General features: G+C 58.2%; 1 protein-coding gene across 2 annotated transcripts in view; it reads left to right on the forward strand.

The window, feature by feature from the left end:
- Positions 1–9,424: 9,424 nt before the first annotated feature.
- LOC105486515 (paralemmin) overlaps positions 9,425–13,176 on the forward strand; it is a 39,849-nt gene continuing 36,097 nt past the window's right edge. For both annotated transcript variants that reach the window (XM_011749420.3, XM_011749439.3), the window contains exon 1: positions 9,425–9,695. In XM_011749420.3, the coding sequence (XP_011747722.1) occupies positions 9,691–9,695 (5 nt within the window). In that variant the 5' untranslated portion in view covers positions 9,425–9,690. The remainder of the gene's footprint in view (positions 9,696–13,176) is intronic.

Below are 13,176 nucleotides of genomic sequence, written 5' to 3' on the forward strand. Positions count from 1 at the left end.
TGGGCGTGGTGGCGGGCGCCTGTAATCCCAGCTACTTGGGAGGCTGAGGCAGGAGAATCGCTTGAACCGGGAGATGGAGGTGGCAGTGAGCCGAGATCGTGCTTCTGCACTCCAGCCTGGGAAACAGAGTCTCAAAAAAAAGGTGGATCACCTGAGGTCCATCTCAAAAAAAAATACAAAGAAGTCACCGGTGAACGCTCCAGACCTGTGTTTTACCAAATGTAAAGTGTTCCCAATAAAGAAGGAAGTGAAATGAAGCAACAGGAAACGCATCGAGAGGAAGGTATATAAAGGTCCCACAAAGAACTCGGGATCTGTGAGGTGCAGGCAGGAGAAGAGTTTTCCCCTGGAGCCTCCGGGAAAAGCCGGACCTACTGATGCCTTCACCAGCTCAGCGAGGCCTGTGCGGGCTTCTGACCTCCAGCACTGTCAGAGAATAAACTGGTGCCATTTCTTTTTTTTTTTTTTGAGACGGAGTCTCGCTCTGTCGCCCAGGCTGGAGTGCAGTGGCCGGATCTCAGCTCACTGCAAGCTCCACCTCCCGGGTTCACGCCATTTTCCTGCCTCAGCCTCCCGAGTAGCTGGGACTACAGGCGCCCGCCACCTCGCCTGGCTAATTTTTTTTTGTATTTTTAGTAGAGACGGGGTTTCACCGTGTTGGCCAGGCTGGTCTCGATCTCCTGACCTCATGATCCGCCTGCCTTAGCCTCCCAAAGTGCTGGAACTACAGATGTGAGCCACCGCGCCCCTCCTAATACTGGTTTTTGTTTCCTTTTTTTTTTTTTTCTTTTTGTTTATTTATTTATTTATTTATTTATTTTTGAGATGGAGTATCGCTCTGTTGCCCAGGCTGGAGTGCAGTGGTGCGATCTCGGCTCACGGCAAGCTCCACCTCCCGGGTTCACACCATTCTCTTGCCTCAGCCTCCTCAGTAGCTGGGGCTACAGGCGCCTGCCACCATGCCTGGCTAATTTTTTGTATTTTTGGTAGAGACGGGGTTTCACCGTGTTAGCCAGGATGGTCTCAATCTCCTGACCTCGTGATCCACCAGCCTCGGCCTCCCAAAGTGCTGGGATTACAGGCGTGAGCCACCACGCCCGACCTAATTTTTGTACTTTTTAGTAGAGTCAGAGTTTTGCCATGTTGGCCAGGCTGGTCTTGAACTCCTGATCTCAGGTGATTCATCTGCCTCAGCCTGCCAAAGTGCTGGGATTACAGGTGTGAGCCACTGCGCCTGGCCCTGTTTTTATCTTTTAGAGACAGAGTCTCGTTCTGTCGCCCAGGCTGGAGTGCAGTGGTTCGATCTCAGCTCACTGCAGCCTCTGCCTCCTGGGTTAAAGTGATTCCTTCTGCCTCAGCCTTCTGAGTAGCTGGGATTACAGGTGCCTGCCACCCCGCCCAGCTAATTTTTGTGTTGTTTGGTTTTGTTGGCAGAGATGGGGTTTTATCATATTGCCCAGGCTGGTCTCAAACTCCTGAGCTCAAGTGATCTGCCTGCCTCGGCCTCCCAAAGTTCTGGGATTACAGGCATGAGCCACCGCGCCCGGCCGTCCGTCAATACGGTTGAAGGACTGGACAGCGGGCACTCTGGTCTCCAGGTCATCACGTCAGCACTAGTGGGTCCCCTGGGCTTGCTCCTACCTCTCCTGCTGCCCTCCGTCGGGGAGCACCAAGGCAGAGACCTGGAAAACGGCCCCAGCTCCAGGGGCCTCAGAAGGAGAATTGCCCGAAGCTGCAGGAGTGTGGAACTTCATGCCCCCAGGGTGCTGTCCCTCTCCTGGTCGCTGACGGGGACACGGTACAGAGAGGGTAAGCACCTTAGCCCCTCCACACAGTCAGGAGCCAGGGGGCCAGGGCTGCAGCCTCAGAGGAGCTCCCACTGCCTGTCACGGCCGATTCTACCCAGAGCTGGGCCGTTTCCTTCCCTTTTGGTGAACAGTTGTGAAATAAATAACCGTCCTCCGGCATCTCAGAAAACCGAGCTCCTGGCAGCTCTGAGGAGGAGCTGAGTGGGGATCGTTGTTCCCACTTACCAAACTGAGGCCCAGAGAGGGGAGCCGGTTTGTCTGGGGCCGCACAGCACAGGGTGTTGGTGCATGAACTGCTGGACTGCGATTTTCCCGGAGGGCCTCTCCATGGCGGATTTGGGGGACTCTTCAGGAGTTCAGACACCAGCCACTGCAAGGAGTCAACAGCAGTGGTGACAATGGCTTCATTTATTGTATTTAATTTTAAATATTTATTTTATTTTATTTTATTTTTATTTTTATTTCTTTTTGAGTTGGAGTCTCGCTCTGTCGCCCAGGCTGGAGTGTGGTGGCCCGATCTCGGCTCACTGCAAGCTTCGCCTCAAGGGTTCACGCCATTCTCCTGCCTCCCGAGTAGCTGGGATTACAGGCGCCCGCCACCACACCCGGCTAATTTTTCATATTTTTAGTAGAGATGGGGTTTCACCGTGTGAGCCAGGATGGTCTCTATCTCACGACCTCGTGATCCACCCGCTTCGGCCTCCCAAAGTGCTGGGATTACAGGCGTGAGCCACTGCGCCCGGCCTATTTTATTTTTTTAAGACGGAATCTCGCTCTGTCACCCAGGATGGAGTGCAGTGGCACCATCTCAACTTACTGCAAGCTCCGCCTCCCGGGTTCAAGTGATTCTCCTGCCTCAGCCTCCCAAGTACCTGGGATTGCAGGTGCCTGCCACCATGCCCGGCTAATTTTTTGTATTTTTAGTAGAGATGGGGTTTCACCATGTTGGTCAGGCTGGTCTTGAACTCCTGACGGCAGGCGATCCACCTGCCTCGGCCTCCGAAAGTGCTGGGGTGACAGACGTGAGCCGCCACACCTGGCCCCTCCCCTGCAAAAAATTGTTTTTCAAGACAAGATATTGCCTGGTTGCTGAGACCGAAATGCAGTGGTGCAATCACAGCTCACTGCAGCCTCTCCCTCCTGCCTCCGCCTTCCCCATAGCTGGGACCACAGGCTCACAAAACCACCAGGGTAATTAAAAAAAAAAAAAAAAAGCAAAAGCAGGACGCGGTGGCTCACGTCTGTGATCCCAGCACTTTGGGAGGCCAAGACGGGCAGATCACGAGGTCAGGAGATCGAGACCATCCTGCCTAACACGGTGAAACCCCGTCTCTACTAAAAATACCAAAAATTAGCTAGGCGTGGTGGCGGGCGCCTGTAGTCCCAGCTACTAGGGAGGCTGAGGCAGGAGAATGGCGTAAACCCGGGAGGCGGAGCTTGCAGTGAGCTGAGATCCGGCCACTGCACTCCAGCCTGGGGGACAGAGCAAGAGTCCGTCTCAAAAAAAAAAAAAAAGAATACACATAGCACTGCTGGGCACAGTGGCTCATGCCTGTAATCGCAGCACTTTGGGAGACCAAGGCAGGCGGATACCAAGAGGTCAGGAGTTCGATTCTGTCTCAAAAAAAAAAAAAAATACACATAGCACAACCCAACACCGCCTTCCAGCCAGACTGAAGAGGGCTGGCTTGGCTGGGCGCGGTGGCTCAAGCCTGTAATCCCAGCACTTTGGGAGGCCGAGACGGGCGGATCACAAGGTCAGGAGATCGAGACCATCCTGGCGAACCCGGTGAAACCCCGTCTCTACTAAAAAATACAAAAAACTAGCCGGGCGAGGTGGCGGGCGCCTGTAGTCCCAGCTACTCGGGAGGCTGAGGCAGGAGAATGGCGTGAACCTGGGAGGCGGAGCTTGCAGTGAGCTGAGATCCGGCCACTGCACTCCAGCCTGGGTGACAGAGCAAGACCCCGTCTCAAAAAAAAAAAAAAAAAAAAAAAGAGGGCTGGCTTGGCCGCTGTTGGGGGTCCCTGAGCTGCCTAAAGGCCCTGCTTCCCAGAGCTCTCTGACCTTGGTTTTCCCATCTAGGGAACGGGTGGCCCTGGGGCAACACTGAGACTGCTGGTGAGAATTCAGCAAGGCTGGCCGGGCATGGTGGCTCACGCCTGTAATCCCCGCACCTTGGGAGGTCGAGGCAGGCAGATCACCTGAGATCAGGAGCTCCAGACCAGCCTGGCCAACATGGTGAAACCCCGTCTCTACTAAAAATACAAAAATTAGCCAGACGTGGTGGTGGGCGCCTGTAATCCCAGCTACTCGGGAGGCTAAGGTGGAAGGATGGCTTAAACCCAGGAGGTGGAGGTTGCAGTGAGCCAAGATCGTGCCACCGAACTCCAGCCTGGGCGACAGAGCAAGACTCTATCTAAAAAAAAAAAATTGGCCACGTGTGGTGGTGCATGCCTGTAGTCCCAGATACTCAGGAGGCTGGGGTGGGAGGATTACCTGATGTGGGAGGTCGAGGCTGCAGTGAGCCAAGATCACGTCACTGCACTCCAGATTGGGTGACAGAGTGAGACCCTATCTTATTCAAAAAACTTAAAATAAAAAGGTACCGAGGGAACCCAGTGACAATGGGGAAGCTGGGGAAGTTCTTCCCAGAGGAACACACAAGGCGTCTAACAGCAGGTGTCTGGACGGTTGAAGCCCAAGCTGGTTGTGGGGCAAGGAGAGGTGAACAGGGAAGAGACGGGATTGTCTGGTCTCAGCTCTGCCTTGTGGGGCTGCAGGGCACTGGGGAGCCATAGATGATGTTTGAGCTGGGGCAGGCCAGGGCATATTTCTCTGGAGAAAGAGTGGAGTGGGGAGAGGAGTTGGGGAGACCTGGAGGTGACACGGCTCAGGGTTGGGGTGGGGGCCACAAGGCCTCAGCTAAAGTCACAACTGGGGAGAGGCGAGGGGGTCTCTGACTCAGGGACAGGGGTGGAGTGAGGTTTTGGGGCCCCCCTAGAGCTTCCGGTCGTCCAAGCCTCCAGAGGGTGGCCAGATCTGCCAGGAGTGGGGGAGTGTGGGGGGCGGAGCCCTGGGGTGGAGCTCTAGGGAAGTAGGAAGGGCAGGGGCGCCCTCCGGGAAACCTCAATCTTCCCCTGTCCCTGAGTCCAGGAAGGGGTCGGGTCAACAACACCCTGGAAGCCTGGAGGCGGGGCCGAGGTGCAGGGGCGGGGCCTACATTGCCTGGGAGGCGGGGCCGAGGTGCAGGGGCGGGGCCTACATTGCCTGGGAGGCGGGGCCGAGGTGCAGGGGCGGGGCCTACATTGCCTGGGAGGCGGAGCCGAGGCGCAGGGGGCGGGGCCGACATTGCCTGGGATGCTGGGAGGTGGAGCCGATGTCGGGGGCGAGGCCGTGGTGCATGGGGCGGGGTCGGGGCGGGGCCGAGATGGCCTAGGCGGCTGGGAGGCGGGACCAGGGTGCAGAGGGCGGGGCCCGGGGCCGGGTGCGGAGCCGAGATTGCCCGGGCGGCGAGTCCGAGGTTCAGGGGCGGGGCCAGCGTCCTGGGGGCGGGGCCAACATTGCTTCGGAAGCTGGGTGGGGCGTCCGAGGTGCAGGGGACTGAGCCTCAGTGCAGTGACTGCTCCCCCCAGGACGCGGATGGGCGCTGCAGTGCCTGTGGGTGGGTGAGCGCAGTGAGGCGGTGGAAGTGAGGGTGTGAAGGTCAACTCAAGGCAGCTTCTCTCGGGTCCACTACACACCTCACCTTGTCCCACCTGCACACCCCACCTTGTCCCACCTCCACACCCCACCTTGTCCCACCTCCAGGCCTCTTTGTCCAGGCCTTTCCGGCCACCCGGAATGCCTCCCTCCCCACCTCCAGGCCTCTGTGTGCTTGAGTCTGGATGTGTGGGCGGCGCGTGTTTTTCGTGCTGGGCCTTGAGAGTGGCAGGAGGAATTTGGCTTTTGCTTGGAGGGAGGTGTGAGCCCCGGAGGTTTAGAGCTGGGATGGTGGGAGAAATGATCCCAGCAGTCCCTTTGCCTCCCCACGGCCTCCTCCACGTCCTCTTATTTTTACACAAAATGCATCCACCACCTTCAAACCCTGAATCATTTATTTTATTTTTAATTTTTTAAAATTTTATTTTTTATTTTTATTTATTTATTTTTTTGAGACGGAGTCTCGCTCTGTCACCCAGGCTGGAGTGCAGTGGCCGGATCTCAGCTCACTGCAAGCTCCGTCTCCCGAGTTCACGCCATTCTCCTGCCTCAGCCTCCCAAGTAGCTGGGACTGCAGGCGCCCGCCACCTCGCCCGGCTAGTTTTTTGTATTTTTTAGTAGAGACGGGGTTTCACCGTGTTAACCAGGATGGTCTCGATCTCCTGACCTCGTGATCCGCCCGCCTCGGCCTCCCAAAGTGCTGGGATTACAGGCTTGAGCCACCGCGCCCGGCCTAAATTTTATTTTTGAGATAGGGTCTAGCTCTGTCACCCAGGCTGGGGTGCAGTGGTGCTATCACAGCTCACTGCAGCCTCCATCTCCTGGGTTCAACTGATCTTCCTACCTCAGCCTGTGAGAAACTGGAACTACAGGTGTATGACACCTCACCTGGCTAATTTTTAAAAAATTTTTGTAGAGATGGGGTCTTGCTATGATACCCAGACTGATCTCAAAGTCCTGGGCTCAAATGATCCTCCCTTCTCAGCCTCCAAAGTGCTAGGATTACAGGTGTAAGCCACTGTGCCTGGCCCTGAATCATTCATTTTATTTTGAGCCAGGATCTGGCTCTGTTGCCCAGGCTGGAGTGCAGTGGCATGATCATGGCTCACTGGAGCCTCAACCTCCCAGGCTCATGCGATCCTCCCACCTTAGCTTCCCAAGTAGCTGGGACCACAGGCGCACACCATCATGCCCAACTAATTTCTAATCTTTTGTAGAAATGGGAGTCTCACTATGTAGCCCAGGGTCTTGAACTCCTGGATTCAAGTGATCCTCCTGCTTCAGTCTCCTGAAGTGTTGGGATTACAGGTAAGAGTCACTTCATTCACCCTGAATCATTTATGTAGGGGACAAAAAACACTGTTTCTCCAAGGACGGAACTTTTTTTTTTTTTTTTTTTTTTGAGATGGCGTCTTGTTCTGTCGCCCAGGCTGGAGTGCAGTGGCGCAATCTCTGCTCACTGCAACTTCTGCCTCCCGGCTTCAAGCCATTCTCCTGCCTGTCTCCTGCTGTGGCTCCCCAGTGCTCTGAGGACAAAGCCGGAGCTCTCCCTGATCCTCCATCGTCCGTCTCACTCACTCTGGTGGTCTGGTCGCTGGGCCTTCACTGAGTGTGCCATGGGAGCCCTGGGACCGATTAAATTCATCGGCCTACTTCCAGCCCCGGACCAGGCTCAGCTCCCAGCCGGGGCCCAGATACATCAGTACCTGCGGTTGTCTCCATCCCAACCGCCGGCCTCTGCAGGCACAGCGCCCTCCACCAGATACTCCCGCAAAGGAGGCCTGGGGACCCTGCGGGCGGGGCCTGGGGTGCAGGGAGCTGTCAGGACCCCCCGATCCCCTCGCTCGCCCTGAAATGTGTGTCCCCCTCGGCACCTGGCCATTCTCCTGCCTTAGCCTCCCGAGTAGCTGGGATTACAGGTGCGCACAACCATGCCCAGCTAAATTTTGTATTTTGAGTAGAGAAGGGGTTTTGCTCCCTGGGCGCGATGGCTCATTCTGTAATCCCAGCACTTTGGGAGGCTGAGGCGGGGCGATCACCTGAGGTCGGGAGTTTGAGACCAGCCTGACCAACTTGGAGAAACCCCATCTGTACTAAAAATACAAAAGTAGCCGAGCATGGTGGCGCATGCCTATAATCCCAGCTACCGGGGAGGCTGAGGCAGGAGAATCGCTTGAACTTAGGAGATGGAGGTTGCAGTGAGCTGAGATCGCGCCACTGCACTCCAACCTAGGCAACAAGAGTGAAACTCTGTCCCCCACCCCTCCCCCCCAAAAAAAGAAAGAAGGGGTTTGCCATGTTAGCCAGGCTGGTCTCAAACTTTTGACTTTGTGATCCACCCGCCTCAGAGCTGGGATTATAGGCGTGAGTCACGGCGCCCGGCCACAAAAACAGAATTTCTGCATCCCAGGTGACTAACGGTGTCAGGCATACAGTAGATGTTCAATAAATCACTTTGGACTAAAAGAACACAGAGGCCAAGGGGCAGTGAAGAAATGATTCACAGGTCAGTTTTATTGGGTGCCTAGTTTAGGAGTCAGTCAACTATGGCCCTCGGATCAGCTCTGGCCCACTGCCTGTTTTTGTAAATAAAGTTTTATGGGTACACAGCCGTGCCCATGGTTTTACATATTGCCTCTGGCTACTTTCTCACTGCAATGGCAGAGCACAGTCATTGCCGCAGAGACTGTGGCCTGCAATGCTGAAAATATTTACTCTCTGGCCCTTTACAGAAAAAGTTTGCCAAGCCCTGAGCGAGTGTGTGCTGGGCCCTGTGCCAAGCCCTTTGTGTGTACTCACTCAGTTAACCCTCCCACAGTCCTAAGTGGGGGGCGGGAAATGAGGCTCTGAGAGGTTAAGAAACAGACTCAGGGTCACACAGCTTGGAGGTGGGTGAGCTAAGAATCAGACCCAGGACCCCTGATATTCCATAAGATCTTTGCTTTGTTTACCTTTGCTAATTTATTGTCTTAAATGCTAAAAGGAATACACATTCACTGTAAAAAGGGAGGACTATAGAAAAGGTGTTGATAGCCCTCTTCAGCCTGGGGTACATCCTTCTCCACAGCTCATCAGGGTTACTTTCCTTTAAATCTACAGCCGTTCAGCAAACATCGGCAGAGGACAACCGTTTTATAAGAAAACTAAGGAGTTTGGAAGAATCTTTCCTTCCTGCCCAGCCTGGACCCGCAGGAGTAGGTGTGCTGGGGCAGGGCTGCAGTGTTCTCATGGGAAACCGGGAAGCTGGGCCCACGACCTACATGTTGGGGAAGACAGGTCCTGCCTGTCTCCTGCTGTGGCTCCCCAGTGCTCTGAGGACAAAGCCGGAGCTCTCCCTGATCCTCCATCGTCCGTCTCACTCACTCTGGTGGTCTGGTCGCTGGGCCTTCACTGAGTGTGCCATGGGAGCCCTGGGGCCGATTAAATTCATCGGCCTACTTCCAGCCCCGGACCAGGCTCAGCTCCCAGCCGGGGCCCAGACACATCAGTACCTGCGGTTGTCTCCATCCCAACCGCCGGCCTCTGCAGACACAGCGCCCTCCACCAGATACTCCCGCAAAGGAGGCCTGGGGACCCTGCGGGCGGGGCCTGGGGTGCAGGGAGCTGTCACGACCCCCCGATCCCCTCGCTCGCCCTGAAATGTGTGTCCCCCTCGGCACCTGGGCTCTCGGGAAAGGCCTTTGCTTGTTGTCTGACTTCGCGAGGGTCCCGGCTCGGGCCCGGGAGCTGGGGAGGGGCGGGACTTGGTGACAGCCGGGTCCCAGCGCCGCGCCCAGACCTAGGCCCTTCTCAGGGGTGCCCCGGGGCGGGGCGCGCGGGGCGGGGGGTGGTGGCACGGCCGGCAGGAGGCGCAGCGCCCGCTCGCAGCGCGGGGAGGTGGGAGGGGAGCGGGGCGGGGAGCGGGGCGGGCGGGAGGGAGAGGGGAGCGCGCCGGAGACGCGCGCGCCCAGCCCACCCCCTGCGCCCGCCGCCGCCCGGACAATAAACAGCCGCTTTGCGCGGGGCGATGCCCGAGCCGGTGCCGCCGCCCCCGCGCCGCGCAGCCCCGGCCGCCAGGCCTTAGCCCTCCCCGGCCCCCGCCCGGCCGCGTCCCCCTCCCCTCCCCTCCCCTCCCCTCCCCCGCGCGCCTCCCGCGCCCGCCCCCGCCCGGCACCGCGGACCCACCCGGACCTCGGCGGGGAGATGGAGTGAGTAGGCGCGCTCGGGTCGCGGGGCTGGGGGCCCGGAGCGCCGGGAGCCGGGGAGGGGGGAGGCCCCCTCTCTCGCGCCCCCACTGGGGGCGTCGCGGCCCCCGCGAGGAGCAGGAGGCGGCGCGGAGCTGCTGGGGCCGCAGCTCAGCCGGGAAGAGACTCGGGCTGGGCCGCGCCTGCCGGGAGGCCTCCCCGCTCCCCGACCCCGGCTGCCCACCCACCGGCGCGTGGGGACCCGGGCAGCGGCGGCTCGGGCCAGTCCAGGACTCGGGGAGGGGGAGGCTCGAGTCTCCGCCCGCGCCCCGCCCGCGTCTCCAGGGCGAGCCTCGGCTCTCGGCCACCTGTGGGTGGCCCCGGGGAGATGGAGCGACCCCTCCCCGGATTGCAGCGGTCCGGCCTCGCGCTCAAGCACCCTTCCCCCCCCCAGCCTGAGCGCACCGCTCCTGGCGCCCTGGACGCGCGCGCGGGCCGGTGCTCCCCCACCCCCGCCCTTCCCAAAGGCCTCCAGGGGTGTCCCGAGCCCCCCGCCACTGCCCAGGTCCCGAGTTACCGCTGGCGGGAGAGGGGCTGCCCTCGGCTTCCCGGGTCTCCGGGATGTGAGAGGGGAGAGGAACCGGCGCTTTCCAGCGGGGCGCCTGGGTCGGATGCCCTGTTGGGGAAGTGTCTCGGAGCTGGGGCTCCAATGGTGTAGCTTCACGAGTGGGCTGGCCCCGGGCTGGGATCCCTGGACCCCCGCATGCCTGCGCCTGTGTGGGGTCGGGAGTGCTGGGCAGTGGAGGGTTCCTTTGCACAACAGGTACCAAGCGAGGGCGCATGGTAATTTCGGGGACCGGTCCCCTCCTCCCGGTGCTCGGGTGCCCCCCTGCCCCTCACTCCCACAGGTGGGCACTGCACGGGCAGGGGTCAGGAGGCGCCTCCTGGGGTCACCCACCTACCCACTTCAGGACAGGGGGGCCAGCTGCCCTGCTGGGGCCCGGGTCCCCACCCCAGCCCGAGGACAGAAGACCGGATCTGGAGGCCGCCTGTGGCCCCCTGCCCTTCCCACTGGGCGTGTTTTCTAAGCCGCCAACTTTCCCCGGGGGACTCACCCCTGACCCGCCACGCCCGCGGCTGGGTGGGGGCCGCTGCCTCCCTCCCTCCCTGGGAAAGCGAGACACCCAGTGTCCTCCGCTTTTGAAAACCCAGACAAAGGCCTGACCCCGCTCCTAGTCACCCCGCCCCGGGAGCTCAGCCAGGGGCTCAGGGGAGCCAGGGCCCAGACTTGCCTGGTCCACACCCCCACCCCACAGCCTTGTTTATCTGCCCTGCTCTCCAGGCCCCGGGGGAGCCTCTGGGCCTCCGACAGCCAGGCCTGGGCAGGGTGTGGCTGTGGGGAAGGGGCTGCCTAGGAGGACTACGGAGATCTCCCACCCAGAGGAGGGGTGTCACGGAACACTCCGAGTCGGGCCCATTGTTTCCTTCCTGCCACCCCTTCCTTTTCCCACGGGGGATACTGAGGCCTAGAAAGAAGCTGCTGCCCCCCTCACCCCCCCCAGTCACACAGCACCTGGTGGTGGGGGGCTCGGTGCCTCCTGCTCTGCCCCACGACTTCTCCGTCCTGCGTCAGAGGTGGCCCACAGGTCCCCATTGGATCATCACTGCTTTCGGGGACACACATATGGGACAGGCACCCAGCATTAACCGGCTGTGAGCCGCCATGCGAGGACGCCTCTCTCCCCGGTTCCCGGGCTGACAATGGGTGGGGACAGGCCCATCTGGTGCTGGCCCGTCTTGGACACCTGCCCCTTCGTTCTTCTCCCGAGCGGGCTTCAGGCACGAAGGCCCGGTCCGCTAGAACGTGGTCGCTTGCCTCCTCCCGTTTCCACAGATTTTCCAGTCGAAGACACGGGAGCTGGCTGTGGTTTATGGTGGTGCCTGTCTCGCTGGAAAGTTTCACAAATGAATTTAAGAATTTAAAGAATTGTAAATGTCATTCAAGAACAGGTTAAATAATTTTTTGTTAAAGTGAGGGTTTAAGGAAAACTAGGGGGTTGCTAACCGCTGCCAGGGTGCTGGGGTGAGGAGACCGTCCGGGAAGGAGTTGGGGAGAATCTCTGTGGTCTGGGAGGGTTTGTGTGGCCCCTGAGTGACACATGGTCTGGCTGGTAAAATAAAGATAATTGGGCTTGGAGCAGCCATTCTCCAGCACCCACAGCCCCGTCCTGGGTAAAGGCAAGGCTCAAACCTCCAGGATGGGGAGAACAGACTTGGGCCTGGACAGATGGTCAAGACCGACCCAGACTCCTCCCTGCTCGCAGACCTGGAAATTTTCAAGAAGAAACTCTCCGTGTTGGGTGCTAACAGGGTCCTTAACGCTCCTTCAGACTTGCTAATCCCCATTTTGATTGAGAGGCAGAGCCTGTTAAAAGGTAACAGTATCTAGTGATAATTGAATTTAACAGCAAGCTTTTATTTTCATTGTATCTGTTTCTTCCTCCGTGTTCTCTTGTTTATGGACCTGGCTTCTGGTTCTGGTTTGCTCAGTCTTGATCACAGTATAATGTTTCTTTCTAAAACAAGGTGATCTGATTTAAATTTCAGTGGCTTTGAAGGCAAGGAATAGACAGATGCTGTCCGGGAGGCAGTGGAACTTGGGAAGGTGGTTTCTTTCTTTTTTTCCATGTTGCCCAGGCCAGTCTGGAACTCCTGGCCTCAAGGGACTTCCCGGCCTCAGCCTCCCAAGTAGCTGGGACGACAGGTGCGCGTCATTGCACAGGAAGGCGGTTTGAGAAGTGTAGGCATAATTTATGTAATTTATTCACTCAGCAACCATTAAGTGGGTACCTGCCTTTTCCACAGCTCTGTTCTGAGTGCTCTACGTGTGAATTCCTTTGATGCTTTTTTTTTTTTTTCTTTTGGAGACAGAGTATCTCTCTGTTGTCCACGCTGGAGTGCAGCGGTAGGATCTCCAGTCACTGCAACCTCCGCCTCCTGGGTTCAAGCAATTCTCCTGCCTCAGCCTCCCGAGTAGCCATGACTACAGGCGCCCACCACCACGCCCGGCTAATTTTTGTATTTTTAGTAGAGGCAGGGTTTCACCATGTTGCCCAGGATGGTCTTGAACTCCTGACCTAAGTGATCCGCCCGCCTGGGCCTCCCCAAAGTGCTGGGATGACAGACGTGAGCCACGCGCCCGGCCGGCACTTGCTTTTTCCACGGCCCTGTTCCGAGTGCTTTATGTGTGAAAACTCCCTTGACCCTTGATCCTTTTTTTTGAGACAGAGTCTTGCTCTGTCGCCCAGGGTGGAGCGCAGTGGCGCAATCTCGGCTCACTGCAACATCTGCCTCCCGGGTTCAAGTGATTCTCCTGCCTCAGCCTCCCGAGTAGCTGGGACTACAGGTTCATGCCATCGTGCCCAGCTAATTTTTTTTTTTTTTAGACGGAGTCTCGCTCTGTCGCCCAGGCTGGAGTGCAGTGGCCGGATCTCAGCTCACTGCA

The sequence above is a fragment of the Macaca nemestrina genome, chromosome 20 (genome assembly GCF_043159975.1).
Source record: "Macaca nemestrina isolate mMacNem1 chromosome 20, mMacNem.hap1, whole genome shotgun sequence".
Classification (NCBI taxonomy): Eukaryota; Metazoa; Chordata; class Mammalia; order Primates; family Cercopithecidae; genus Macaca; species Macaca nemestrina.